At 51.4% G+C, this 14,757-nt stretch overlaps 1 protein-coding gene across 1 annotated transcript in view; it reads left to right on the top strand.

Moving 5' to 3' along the window:
• Positions 1-10,289: 10,289 nt before the first annotated feature.
• The window catches only part of LOC142295585 (transcription cofactor HES-6-like), a 35,993-nt gene continuing 31,525 nt past the window's right edge, over positions 10,290-14,757 (top strand). Inside the window, exon 1 of the mRNA XM_075338690.1 lies at positions 10,290-10,429. Within this exon, the coding sequence (XP_075194805.1) occupies positions 10,373-10,429 (57 nt within the window). The 5' untranslated portion in view covers positions 10,290-10,372. The remainder of the gene's footprint in view (positions 10,430-14,757) is intronic.

The following is a 14,757-nucleotide window of genomic DNA, read 5'->3' as shown; positions in this document are numbered from 1 at the left end:
GGATGAATTCTGAAGTGTGTATGGCGATATTTTTTGCTCAGATTCCACCAAATGCAGCAAGGTTGATTGGATACCGCTTTACAACAGAGATGGACAATGACCCAAAACATAGTGTGAAAGCAACCCAGGTGTTTTTAAGGCAAAAAAGTGGAGTATTCTGCAATGGCCGATATGACGACTCAGCATCTGGCCATATGTGGGAGGAGGGGGTAAACTGCTCTTAATTTGTCCAGATATATTGCTCCTTTGTTCGGTAAATCAAGAGAAATTAGCAATTGTTTCATGTCAGACTAATCAGAGCCCTTTAATTTGCGAATTGCCTGTTAAGTGTGGATGGCTCATCCCCTTTTGACTACATCAGTCAGAGGACAATTATGCAGTTGGATTGAACTATCAACCAATGAGGGAACAGCCATCTGTCATCAATCTGTAAGACACAATACCCTCAAATGATAACTGAGTAGTCTAAAAAAGGCCTTGGTCCTTGCACCATTATCATTGTACAGGACTTCAGCTTAAGATCCATGGTTCCAGCTATAGGATTTTAGAACTGTTTCACTGCCCAACATTGAGCCAACGAATTCACTTGGAGAACCCAGGTTGGGCAGTTTGGTCACCCACCTGGCTGCATAAATTACTGTGCTTGGTGAGCTTCCTAAGATTGCAGCTATTACATCTCAGTGGTGCTGACTGGGATAGTTAGCCCTGGAAGCCCCGAAGTCACATAGATTCTTAAGGTGGCTTTACACGCTACGAGATCGCTAAAGCGATCTCGTTGGGGGTCATGGAATTTGTGACGCACATCCGGCCGCTTTAGCGATGTTGTGTGTGACACCTATGAGCGATTTTGAATCGTCGCAAAAACGTTCAAAATCGCTCATCGGTGACATGCCCCCCTCTTCCCAATTATCGTTGCTGCTGAAGTAACAATGTTGTTTGTCGTTCCTGCGGCAGCACACATCGCTATGTGTGACGCCTCTGGAACGACAAACATCTCCTTACCTGCGTCCACCGGAAAAGGAGGAAGGAAGGAGGTGGGCGGCATGTTCCGGCCGCTCATCTCCTCCCCTTCTTTTCTACTGGGCGGCGTTCAGTGACGCTGCTGTGACGTCGCTGTGACGCTGAACAAACCGCCCCCTCAGAAAGGAGGCAGTTCGGCAGTTACAGCAACGTCGCAGAGCAGGTATGTGCGTGTGGCGCTGCCGTAGCGATAATGTTCGCTACGGCAGCGATCACCACATATCGTGCCACCGACGGGAGCGGGTGCTATCACACGCGACATCACTAGCCGATGCTAGCGATGTCGCAGCGTGTAAAGCGGACTTTATTCCGGGCGAGACAGCAGAGGGGTGAGACTCTGTCACTTGTACCATCTTGTGTTCTTGCTGGGAATGTACAATATGCTTTTGACTGTTGGTGAAAAAAGGAGAAAATAGGAGTATATTAGCTCACCACTATGTTTAAAGATCCATCTGACTTCCAGGTAATGAACTTTCTATTTGTTAGGCATTATATTGAATGTTTTAATGGTTGATTTGCTTATATACACTCCACATGGGATTACGCCTATATTTGGCCTTATAACTGGCCATTCATACGTATAGTCCTCAGTTTGTGACACTTCAACACTGACCGGGGGTCTCAGTATTCACCTGATTTAAGGCCGCTTTACATGCTACAATAAATCTTACGATGTGTCGGCGGGGTCACGTCGTAAGTGATGCACATCCGGCATCGTAAATATGATTGTAGTGTGTAAAACCTCCGTGCAATTGCGATTGAACGAAAATCCGTTCATCGCATGCACGTCGTTCATTCCTCAAAGATTGAACGTGTGGATGTGCAATGTTCCTGAGGCAGCACACATCGCAGTGTGTGACACCCCGGGAACATTGAACGACAGGTTACCTCCGTCCGCGGCTCCCGACGACAATGCGGAAGGAAGGAGGTGGGCGGGATGTTTACGTCCCTCTCATCTCCGCCCCTCCACTTCTATTGGCCGGCTGCCGCGTGACGTCGATGTGACGCCGAACGTCCCTCCCACTCCAGGAAGTGGACGTTCGCTGCCAACATCGAGGTCGTATGGAAGGGTAAGTACGTGTGACAGGGGTTAATCGTTTGTGCGGCACATTCAACAAATTGAACATGCCACACATACGATGGGGGCGTTGCAAATCGCATACGATATCGTAAGCGAAATTGCAACGTGTAAAGCAGGCTTTAGATCTTAATGCAATCAATCACACTGTCACCGATTTATTTACAGGATTTATTTTTATCCTGAGTATTTTTGGTGGTTTTCCTGAGACCATCCCTGTCTGTGTAACAATTCTGATCGTGTAACAATCTTTATATTCCTCCAGATGATTCATTTTGGTGATGTCTTATCATGTTTTTAATTGTCTATTGTGGTTTTTTCATATCTAATAAAATTGTCCATTTTTTGCACATATACTCTTTGTCCTCTTGTGTATATGTGACGCCCTGGGCAAGCCAGGGGTCACAGGTCACAACATCACCACACACCCCACATTCCCTGCAAGAACACCGTAGTCAGAACACAAACCCTTGTTGCCCTTCCCCAGGGGCTGGTTATCACACCAGGGGGTGGAGCCAGGCGGTTGGTCTCCACCCACCGAGCAGTTCACAGTCCTGGAGGCGGGAAAACGTGAGACTTGGAATTTGAGTGTTGAGTTGAGAGGAATGAAGAGCAGTGAAGTGGCAGTAGAGCAACCAAAAACTGACTGAGAGCGTCCGGGTGTGTGCCCCGGATGAGACAGCAAGGTTGACAGACGGCGGTGACCGTCTGCAGTGGAGGCTGATCGGAGTTGCCGAAAGGACCGTGGACAGGTGGTGGCCCGGCGGTACCGGAGCGGTACACAAAGTGAGGCCAGCACCATTAGCAGGGGCCTTGCGGATCCCGGCAAGGCTTGGAGTCGCCGTACAATTTGCCAAATCCGTCAGTGAAGGGGACCTCCTGGGTCTCTAAACAGCAAAGTCCCGATTGAAGGCAAAGGTCTAACCGTGAGAGAGGGACACCGCCAAGGCACCAGTACCTCAGGGCCAGCGCCTGCGGGCAAAGAGGGGCTCCTCCGGCCCATATCCAAGCCGGGGAGCGGGTTACCGGTGGGAACCCATCGCTACCAACAACCGTATTTAGGTGCAGGGAAGAGACAGTCACCGCTAACTTGCAGGGAACATCGACACCGCAGCCGTCCGAGGGACCCGTCCAACCAGCCGCTTGTTTACCGTGAACTGTGTCATCATCCTTGGGCTGAGTGAGTACCTCCGTGCCGTGCGGCACAGCGCTGCCCCTGCGCCCCTGCACCTCAACAGGCCCCCATAACCCGCCTGTCAACTACCCCCATCACCGGGACCCGGGACAACCAACCCCCTACCCACAGAGGGGAGAAATAACAACAGAGCTGCTCCCTGTCACCGCTCCCGGGATCCCCATACAGAGCAGCGGTGGTGTCCATACAATCACCACAACCGTGGGTGGCGTCACGGACATTAATCAAATCCCCCACCAACAACCAGCCCCCTTTCACTCACGGGCGAGGAGCGCCGCTCGAGTCCCCGGGATCCGGCCCATCGCTCGAGCCACCGAGCAGCAGTAGCCGCACAGCAGCGGTGGCCGGACCCGAGCGGTGGGAGAGCGCAGCGTTCCCTCCTCCGCCCGCGACAACTTGGCATCTCGAACAGGATCCTACCGCTCTGCCGTCTGGTAGAGGTGCGCCTTGTTACTGCCGGAGGTGTCTGGCCGGAAAATTTGGAAAGCCGCCATCTTGGGCGCGAAAAAGTCCCGCTCGAGCGTCTTCTCGAGTAGTGGAGGCGCAAAGGCCAAAACCCCGCCCCGATAGAGGAGCCGGAAAGAGGCTAAGGGGGACGAAATGGCGACTGGTGGCATGTAGCCACGGCTATAAAGGCAGGGACGCCAGGACTCTGCAGGAATATTGGGTTCCTGGAAGGCACGATTGCCAAGATGTACAGTCCGACCGCCAACGAGGACGCTCCCACACCCGGCACGGCGATGTGGCTGAGAGACCGGACTGCCCCGTTAAATAACCGTCTGCAAGCCCATATGCAGCTCCTCCTAGAGGAGTGGGAGACCGACATGGCGGACGTAGTGGCTGCTATGCGGAGACGCAAGGTGGAAGAGGATTTGGAGGAGCGGGTAAGAGACCCACACCCCTGTATTCCCGAGGGATCGGCCATTGAAGCTGAGGAGCCCGGCCTGCCTCCGCTCACCCTGCCTCTCTCCCCGCTACCCGTGTTAGCTGCTGCCGCTCCGCCACTAGGCCCGCTGCCTGCCCAACCGGTAGCGATACCCTGACAATCCGCTCCGGCGGACCAACCGGCTGCAGACGTCCAGGACGTCCCTGAATTACTCCCGGGGGAACCGCTAGGACCGCGGCCCCTTGACAAAATTGTGCCAGAAGTCACGGCAGTGACGGCGCCAGACCCCGAGCCCAGGACCGTAGCATGGATGAAGGCCCAGGTGATTAAATTCCACCAACGTCAGCAGGATCAGATCTTCTGGATGATGGAGCATTGGACCAACGAGGTGGAGATGCTGATTGCAACCGCCCCGATGTACGGGAAGGGAACAGATGTAACAGAGTCGACTGGTGACCCACGTCCCTATGTCCTTTCAGGACCGACCGCTGCGGCTGAGGGGCCCGGCCTAGTCTCGGCCTAGTCTCGGCCTATGCATCACCCTTGCCGTTACTTATGGGGCGCCTCAGTGTAAACTCGCCTGACCTGCTGCCCCGTGCTACTGCAGAAGGATCTGATGTGCTGGATGCTGGAGGCCAGGAGGCTGCGGCAGCTGGCGGCAACCCTTCTGACGCAGGAGTAATTGATGATGACTTCGGCCCCGGCCCTGGGCCCACTGCTGAGTTTGAGGGGGCAAGTGAGCGTCCCCGCTATGAAGGAGACCCAGTGGTTTTCTACACCCCGCGCACAGGTGGAAATGGGTACCGGGCACCCCTGTCACAGCAGGCATGTCAGTGCATGTTTGATATGCTGGTGGCGGAGGATGGATTCGCCTCAGCTGAAGAATCGGAGTAGGGGGGGCGGAACACCGTTGTCACAGTCCCTGTTGGGACCAAAAAGTGTGTTTGTGTTGAAAAGTTTTAAAAGTCTGAAAATGAAAGTGAATGATTACCGAACAGTAACCTGATTGTCTAGCCTACTGATTGACCCGGCCGTTGCTGGCACCATTGTCCCCGTGGGGACCGTTTAAAAAGTTTTGCATAGGAACTCCTATGGACAAGCCCGAGAACTTGCAGGGCAACCACAAACTCAGTGGCTTGTAAATAAGTTCCGTTACCGTTTCCGCAATCGCCGCCTCCGGAGAGGCAGATTGGAGGGAGGGCCCGCAGTGGAGCAGGCTGGGGCCCAGCCACCACAGGAACCGGTGGCTACCCTCTGGGGGGCTCCAGGGGTTCCCCATGGACGTGGGTCCCCTGGAAAGGACAGATCCCGCTCGGGTAACTTGATGCAGGACTGGGGTCAAGGGGTGCTGCCTGTTTCTTAGGGGCAGCATCAGGGCCAGGTTATTTGGGTGGGTGACAGCGGAAGCCGCAACTGTTAACCGTTTGAAACCGTTTAAGAAAAGTGCCTCCCGATGTGGGATGAAGTTAATATATTTGTAAACCTGTTTACCGTTTTTCTTATCCTTTTTCAGGAAAATAAAACCGGTGTTGGACGGGCAGCCCGAGGACGGTCTGCGTTTTGCTAAGGGGGAATGTGACGCCCTGGGCAAGCCAGGGGTCACAGGTCACAACATCACCACACACCCCACATTCCCTGCAAGAACACCGTAGTCAGAACACAAACCCTTGTTGCCCTTCCCCAGGGGCTGGTGATCACAGCAGGGGGTGGAGCCAGGCGGTTGGTCTCCACCCACCGAGCAGTTCACAGTCCTGGAGGCGGGAAAACATGAGACTTGGAGTTTGAGTGTTGAGTTGAGAGGAGTGAAGAGCAGTGAAGTGGCAGTAGAGCAACCAAAAACTGACTGAGAGCGTCCGGGTGTGTGCCCCGGATGAGACAGCAAGGTTGACAGACGGCGGTGACCGTCTGCAGTGGAGGCTGATCGGAGTTGCCGAAAGGACCGTGGACGGGTGGTGGCCCGGCGGTACCGGAGCGGTACACAAAGTGAGGCCAGCACCATTAGCAGGGGCCTTTTGGATCCCGGCAAGGCTTGGAGTCGCCGTACAATTTGCCAAATCCGTCAGTGAAGGGGACCTCCTGGGTCTCTAAACAGCAAAGTCCCGATTGAAGGCAAAGGTCCAACCGTGAGAGAGGGACACCGCCACCGCCAAGGCACCAGTACCTCAGGGCCAGCGCCTGCGGGCAAAGAGGGGCTCCTCCGGCCCATATCCAAGCCGGGGAGCGGGTTACCGGGGGAACCCATCGCTACCAACAACCGTATTTAGGTGCAGGGAAGAGACAGTCACCGCTAACTTGCAGGGAACATCGACACCGCAGCCGTCCGAGGGACCCGTCCAACCAGCCGCTTGTTTACCGTGAACTGTGTCATCATCCTTGGGCTGAGTGAGTACCTCCGTGCCGTGCGGCACAGCGCTGCCCCTGCGTCCCTGCACCTCAACAGGCCCCCATAACCCGCCTGTCAACTACCCCCATCACCGGGCCCCGGGACAACCAACCCCCTACCCACGGAGGGGAGAAATAACAACAGAGCCCCCTTTCACTCACGGGCGAGGAGCGCCGCTCGAGTCCCCAGGATCCGGCCCATCGCTCGAGCCACCGAGCAGCAGTAGCCGCAGAGCAGCGGCGGCCGGACCCGAGCGGTGGGAGAGCGCAGCGTTCCCTCCTCCGCCCACGACATATACATGTATCTCTGAGTAGTGCAGTCTGGGGTGGTCGTCCCTTGTGACCGTCTCTCAGTACTGTTGCCTCTGGTTCTAAATGTTGAGGTTTCTGTATTTGTCACGGGCGGAGAGGATGCCGCCGCTGCTGCGCGCTCGCCAACGCTCGGGTCCGGCGCTGCTGCGGCTGCTGCTGCTCGGTGGCTCGAGCGGTGGGCCGGATCCGGGGACTCGAGCGGCGCTCCTCGCCCGTGAGTGAAAGGGGTGGTTGGTTTGGGGGTTTTAGTCTGTGACGCCACCCACGGGTCGTGGTGAAGATGGGCACCACTGCTGCTGGTGATGGGGATCCCGGGAGCGATGGTAGGGAGCAGCTGGGATGTTGTTTTCCCCCTCCGTGGGTAGGGGTTGGTGGTCCCGGGGCCCGGTGATGAGACGGGGAGGCTGGGTTGGTGAGGTGCAGGGTTGCAGGGACAGCGCGGCGCGGTGCCGGATGGCACGGGTGTACTCACTCAGTAAGAGATGCACAAAGTCCTCGGTAAACCAAACGGCTGGATGGACGGGTCCCGCAGCCGGCTGCAGTGTCTCTCCCCGGACAGGTGATGGCGGTTGTCTTTCCCTGCACTTTGATGTTCTTAGTTGACTACTATGGATCCCCAACGGTAGTCCGCTCCCCGGTGTATGGGTACCGGAGGTGCCCGTTTGCCCGCAGGCGCTGGCCCTTGGGTCTCTAGCCTTAGGCGGTAGCTGTATACCCTCACGGTGTGGGCGGTTGCCTTCAATCGGGTCTTTGGTTGTTAGGAAACCTCTAGGGTTCCGGTCATATTCGGATTTGACTATTGTTGGCGGCTCCAAGCCTGGTCGGGGTCCGATGGCCTTGCCTGTGTGTGCTGGCTTCACTTCGCTCCCCGGTCGGTACCGGCGGGCCAACGCCCGACCCCGGTCCTACGGTTCCGCGTTGCTTCACCACTCCTGCAGACTGCCACCACCGTCTGCCAACCTTGCTGTCAGTGACTAGGCCACACACCCAGACACCCAAGTGTTTACTCCTCTCACTTCCACCTCCTGGACTAAACTGTTCTTTTTCCCGCCTCCAGGCCTGTGAACTCCTCGGTGGGTAGGGCCAACTGCTTGGCTCCGCCCCACCTGTGTGGACATCAGACACTGGAGGGAGGCAACAAGGGTTTTGTGTTTGGCTGGTGTCCCTGTCTGATGGGGGTGGGGGTGTTTGTGTTATCTGTGACGACCTGGCTAGTTGATATGTTTAACCTTTGTCAGGCTGCATAATTTTGCCAAAATTTCTCGACCCCTTATTTCGGAAGGGGGTGGAGATATTTTATTGAAATTTGGCCAATATATTCTGGACCAAAACTGCTGAGATGTCACGAAATTTCAGCCCACTACAGCTTTTCGAAAAAAAAAAATGATTGCATTTTAAAAAGGGAATAGTTACAATTGTACCTATTCAGCCGCACGAAGGTTAAAGAGTCCATGTGTTCATGTGTACAGGGCCAGTGCAGGGATCTTCATGGCCGGTATCCAGAAGTAGGTACAGATACAATGGGAAATAGTAGTTCAATCCAGCACCAAAAAATTGTTAACATTTTTTAGCTTTATTAGAATATTAAAATAAATCCATGGGCACAATAAAGAAAACTTCATAAGAACTCCATGAAGAAGTCATAAATAGATGGAGCTTACGTGTTTTGGATGTATTTGTCCTTATTCATAGGTGCTGCTAGCTGAGATAGTTGGCCCTGGAAGCTCTGAATCCCTGGTGGACCACCAGAAGGGTGAGACTCTGTCACTTGTACCATCTTGTGTTCTTGCTGGGAATGTGCAACATGCTTTTGACTGTTAGTGACTCAATAAAGTCTTGCTTATGTTTGGTTCCCTCACCTTGTGTTGTCTGAGTAGTGTTCTGCCCATGGGGAAGGAGTGTGGGCGTTCAGTGGGATGAGCCCTGGTCCGTGCGGTCTTTCTAAAGTCAGCCAGGCCAGGGGACGAGACCACCCACTGACCCTCGTGTCTCCACAGCTGAGTCAATCACTAAGTCTCAATCCCATCAAGATGCATTTCACATGCCCAAGACAAAATTTAAGGCAAAAAGATCCACAAACAAGCAAAAACGTGAATACAGTTGCTGTAAAGGCTGGCAAAGCATCACAAAGGAGGAAACCCAGCATTTGATGATGTCCATGGCTTCCAGACTTCAGGAAGTCATTGACCTCAAAAGATTCTCTACTAAGTATTACAAATGAACATTATGTCAAAGTTAATTTGTTCATTTACTTTTGAGATCCTGAACCCCCGACATCAAAGGAAACTTGGCAAAAAAATGGTTGCAGTTCGTAAATGTTTTGCATGATATTTTCTTTCAACCCTCTTTCATTACACCTGAAAGTCTACACTTCCACCGTATCTTCGTTAATTAATTTTAAATAAATAATAGTGACATGCATTGCCCAAATCACAAGAATTTGGTCACTGCCCAAATATTTTTAGACCAAACTGTATAGGATATATAACCCACAGGCATATGGAGTTTTGCACAAATTTCCTCAACTGTCATGGCGGCGGTGGGCTCTGTTCCCATTACAGTTTCTGACACTCTGCTCAATGGTTTCTCTGGTGTCTATTTTTCCAGCATTTTTGAGCCCCCAGTCAATAGATTTGACTTTAAAAACGCACTGGGCAAAACGCGGTAAAAACTGCACAAAAAACGCATTGCTTTTTTAATGCGTTTTTACTGCACTGTGTTTTCTGTGTGTTTTTTTGGGACAAAAACGCATCTTTGTGGTAAAAAAAAAAGATGCCGCGTGTGAACGGTATGTATAGAATCAGCATGATAGCGCCAGTATAGCACTGGATTTAGGTTATATAGGAAAATCCTGGTGATTGGTTCACTTTAAAGAATGGGTTGTTGAAATTCAGCATGACCGATTGTTCTTAACCAAAAAACAACTGTCAGGGAAAAGTCGGCCTGTCACACTCAGAATTGCCCAATACTTGCTAATTCGTTTTCTAATGTATATAGTCACTTCTACAGACAACCTAAAGTCTACAACCCGGAGAATGTACTGTATAGTAACATTCAGTACTATGCATTAACATCCAGTATTTCATCCCATCTCATATAGTCTATTCCATGACCCTGATACGTCACTGTGTGCATCTGGATTTGGCCATAACCTGTCATGTCACGGCTTCTTCATGCTGTTTATCTACAAGTTGCATTCTTTTGATGAGGTTACATTGTGACATGGGGGCTTCAGGGGTTGGTTTTATCTTCACAATAGACCCCGATCTGGACATCTGGTGTAAGGATTCTTGAATAGAAAGGGAAAGAGTGCGCTATTCACATGCTAATAGCGGCCTGTATATAATGCTAGAGCGGGAAACTGTTGTAGAGACATAGAAAAAGGCACAGACACAGAGTGGGAGGTTAGAGAGGCACAAACACTGAGATACAGGACAAGTGTAGAGCCCACCTCAGCCAGGGATCCCACTAGGAAGCTGGACAGCACGAGCAGGTGGCAATGTCTGCAGCAGCCAAGGATCCCCTGAAACTATCCAATTCTAAACAGGAAAGAAAGGTAAGACCTCGCGAAGAGTCTCGCCAACAGTCTCAGGCAGAACCTTCACTTCTCACCACTAGCCTATATTGGGATGGGAGGATGTATCTCCAAATCCCCTTTTTACATATTGTAGAGCCGCAGTACGGCACTGTTCACATACACATAGGGGGGCACACTTGCAGCTGGACCCATTTAACTTTTGCAGCCAGGCTCTGCCTAATTGTCCATTGGGAAAGTTCACACACAGTGAACTTGCCGAGTCTGCCTATTTCAGAATCACAGCATGTGGCTTTGTGATGTATTCATGTACAGCATAATAAAGGAGGATTGCAGAAATCGGCTGTAGCAGTCGGTGGTAGGACTTGGCAGGGATATGATCCGATAATGTGTGGACTATTCATAAGTATATAATACTCAGTTGTGCCTTATGGCGTGTGTTGATTGGATGGATTTCCACTTGCCAGTTCAGGTTTTGGCTACTTTTCGGAATCTGGCGGTGGCATGGGCACATTTAGAAGTTCATGGAAGGGAAGTCACAGCTGCATTGACATGTGGACCAAAGGTGATATTTTATTACATATCAGTGATATATAAAAAAGAACATAAGAAAATGTATATGGCAAGTTTTTCAAACTTCAGTTCAGCCATTTCTAATGTTGCGTCCATCACGTCTGATGACAGCGAAGTTATGACAAATAACAAATAACTGTTTTCAAATGGACACCGTTGACTTCTAATGGGTCATATAACACTTTACACTATATTATTTGTACTGTCAAAGATACTGTAACACCTAACAGAAAGGAAAATGACAGCGTGAACAGCTGGCTGACAACCAATATGGCCGACATTTCCGCTCTCACAAAGCTTGTCGCACTATTTCTGGGACTAACTAGAATAATTACAGTGGTACATATACAAAATTTCTGTATAAATATGGACACGTTTGTACGTGCCTATACTTCTGCCATTCTTTTCAAGCTTTCTTTGCAGAAAAAGAAGTTAAAGGTCACCAGGTCTTTGCTCCCCCATCTGAGAGCAGCATAATATAGAGACAGAGACCCTGATTCCAGCGATGTGTCACTTACTGATCTGTTTGCTGTCATTTTGTTTTCTCTGCTGCACATCTGGCAGTTATACAGAGGTCATGAATATGCTGGACTACCTGGCAGCAGGCCAAGTAGTCCTCTAATGATTATCTCCTGCTGATTAATCAGTGATTTTATCAAAACTACACTAAGCAGCCCAGTAAGTGACACTGCTGGAATCAGAGCCTCTGCCCCTACGTTACGCTGCTCTCAGATCAGTTGGCAAAAAGCTGGTGACAGATTCCCTTTAATGAAAAGCTACTCTCATGTACTTCCTGGCTGTCAGTGGAGGGAATAATATGTGGGTGCAGATAAGGTAGGTATGGCACTGCTGTGCCAGACACTTAAAGGAAATGTGTCATGTCTTGGCTTCCTAAGGGGACTTAAAGAGATTGTCTACTACTAATGTGATCCCATTTCATTTGTCCTAACTCTTCCTAACTAAGACTTTCCTAATATACTTTGCTACCTGCCCTGCTCCTGTAAGCTGATTTCTCTGCGGCTCCTATATTCCTCTGTTGATGTCCTGGCTTTGATTCTTCTTGTCTGGATAAACTGAGCAGGTCACGTCACTGATGGGGGCGGGGATGCCTGTCTGTGAGTGACAGCAGTCTGGACACACATGCCCAGATCACAGGTCACACTTCTAGTGCTGTGCTTTCATGTGACAAGCGCTGCAATGTGCCGATCATTAGATAGTACTGTATATCACATTGCACGATCTATCTAATGATCGGCACATTGCAGCACTTGTCACATGAAAGCACCGCACTGTAAAGCAGGATGAGAGAAGTATGACGTGTGATCTGGGCATGCGTGCCTACACTGCTGTCACTCACAGTTAGGCAGCCCGGTCCCCACCAGTGATGTGCCCCGCTCAGTTGGTCAGGTTGACTCGCCCACCCCAGGGCTTTGGGACACCCGGTGCCGGGCCGGACAAGTCCGGGGGTAGTCAGTGGTGGCGGTGCCCGACTCCGTGACCCTGGCGGGGTCAACTAATATGGCTGTTGTGGGGGTGGTAACTTTAATTAAAGTTTGTGGGAATATTCGTGACGCCACATGTGGATTGCGGCTATAGAGCCGCCGCTGCTGGATGAGACCTCCGGGGCTGATGGATTAGCAGCTGGGATGGTTCTGCTCCCCACAGGTGGAGTGGTACCCCGGGGCAGCCGTTGGTGCTTATTAAAGTCCATGCTGCTTTGGAAATGGTGCAGGGCTAATCAGGACAGTGAAAAGAACCGACACAAACAACAGTCTCTTTACCTTCTTTTCTTTTACTTTTTAACAGTCCACTCCTGGGAGACCGTCACAGGTGGTGAAGGGGATCCGGTCAGCCTGGAAGTACCTGGGGTGATCTCCTTGGCCAGTTGAGTATTGAGGCCTACTCCCTGTTCTTCCTTTACTCCTGCACTCTGGGTTTAGCAATGGCCCTCTTGCTGCTGGGACCGGTGGTACGTCCCTTTCTCGTAGGATAAGCTGCGCAGGCCCTCTTTGATGCTTCCCTGCTGTGGTCCGCACCGGGCCCTGGTGATGCAGCTGTACCTTCAGGTTGTTTTGGGGGCCAGGAGACCTACAGTCCTCCTGCCCTTTGGATTCGGTTACTGGGGGAGCTAACACCCTTGCAACCACAGACTCCGATGTCTAATTTTTACTGTGTTCTTCTGAGGCGAACTGGTTCTGACCAGTTCTCCCCTAGAATCTTCTCTCCGTGCCTCGCTATGGCCCCTGCTTCTTCTGGGTTGAGCTAGCCTAGCTCCAAACCCCAGCTCACAAGACCGTCTACACAGCTCCTCTCTCCTTGAACTTCTCTAACAGACTGACTACCTAACTCCTCCCTCAGGTCAGACTTAAGGGAGTGCTCCCTGGAACTCCAGAGCTCCCTCTGCTGGCCTGAGGGAGAAACGGTGTTGAATGTTGGTACTTACTGGCCAATAGACTTCCCCAATTACCTCCAGGCTCAGCATTAACCCTTTGGAGGGGTAATACTGTTGTGGTAACCAGATCCTGGGGCGCCACATGATTCCGGTCTCCAGACCGGAGAGATCAAAGCCAAAACTTCAACATGGCTTTAAGCAGGTTGTGCGCCCATCTCCATGCACATAAGTCTTGAAGGAGTCAATTTCTGATCGATCAATGCACACATTTCCTATGACTACCCATCCCAAGTCCAGTCTCTGGGCGTATGGTGCATAGTCAGGCCCATTACACTGTTGTCGCACCTTGTGTACCCTTAGATTGTCTCTGCCGAGCAGGAGTAGAATCTCTGCGTTATTGTCCAAAGGTGGGATAACGCTAGCGAGGTGTCTTAGGTGTGGTTGATGAAATGCAGCTTCTGGGGTAGGAATTTCATTCCTGTGGCTGGGTATTTGGTCACATTCAACGAGCGTTGGTAGAGGTATTTCAGTCTTCCCATTGATAGGAGACGCAATGAATCCCTGGGCTCTTCTGCCGCTAGTTTCTATGCGACCCGAGCAGGTGTTCAAGGTGTAGGGTTCTGATGGTCCATTAATTCCGAAGGCTTCAAAGAATTTGGTTCCTGCCAGGGACCGGTTGCTTTGGTCATCTATGATGGCATACACCTTCATTGCCTTTTCTGGATGTCCCTCGGGATAAACCTTGATGAGGCATATTCGGGCACAACATTTCTGCATTTGGCCCTCTCCACATACCTCTGAGCATGAGCAGGAGATGGCTGTGGTGGTGTCAGTCTGATTCTTGGACTCCCCGCCATGACTTGGAGTGGGAGCGGTGGTGACTGCAGCCGGTGTGTCACTAGCTAGCTGGGTTGGGTGCATGGCTGAAACGTGTTTTTCGCTATGACACTCCTCACACTTGATGATAGATTTACAGTCCTTGGCCATGTGCTCAAGTGATGCACAGCATTTGAAACAGATCCCAAGCTCTGTGAGGACTTTCTTGCGCTCCTGTAGGGTTTTGGATCTAAACCCTCTGCACTTGTTCAGTGAATGCGGTTTTTTATGGATGGGACATTCTTGATTGAAAGACTTATCTCGTGATGAGATGGTGTACTGTTTATCTGTGGGTGCTGCAGGTGATGGTAGCTCAGTCTTCCTGACACTCACAGTGTTCTTAATGTCTCTGCATTTGTGTATGGCACCTTCATACCTTGATGATGATGTTGTTGCAGCTACCGAAGTGTTGAACTCTAAAAAGTCGAGGCTGGGGTCGTTCCTCATCTGGGCCTGCTCGTCGATGAACTTGCAGAAGTGAATAAATGGGGGAAAGGTGACGTCATGC

This window comes from Anomaloglossus baeobatrachus, chromosome 3 (assembly GCF_048569485.1).
Source record: "Anomaloglossus baeobatrachus isolate aAnoBae1 chromosome 3, aAnoBae1.hap1, whole genome shotgun sequence".
Lineage (NCBI taxonomy): Eukaryota > Metazoa > Chordata > Amphibia > Anura > Aromobatidae > Anomaloglossus > Anomaloglossus baeobatrachus.
Note: the sequence above shows the minus strand (reverse complement) of the source record. Positions and strands in the feature narration are given on the sequence as shown.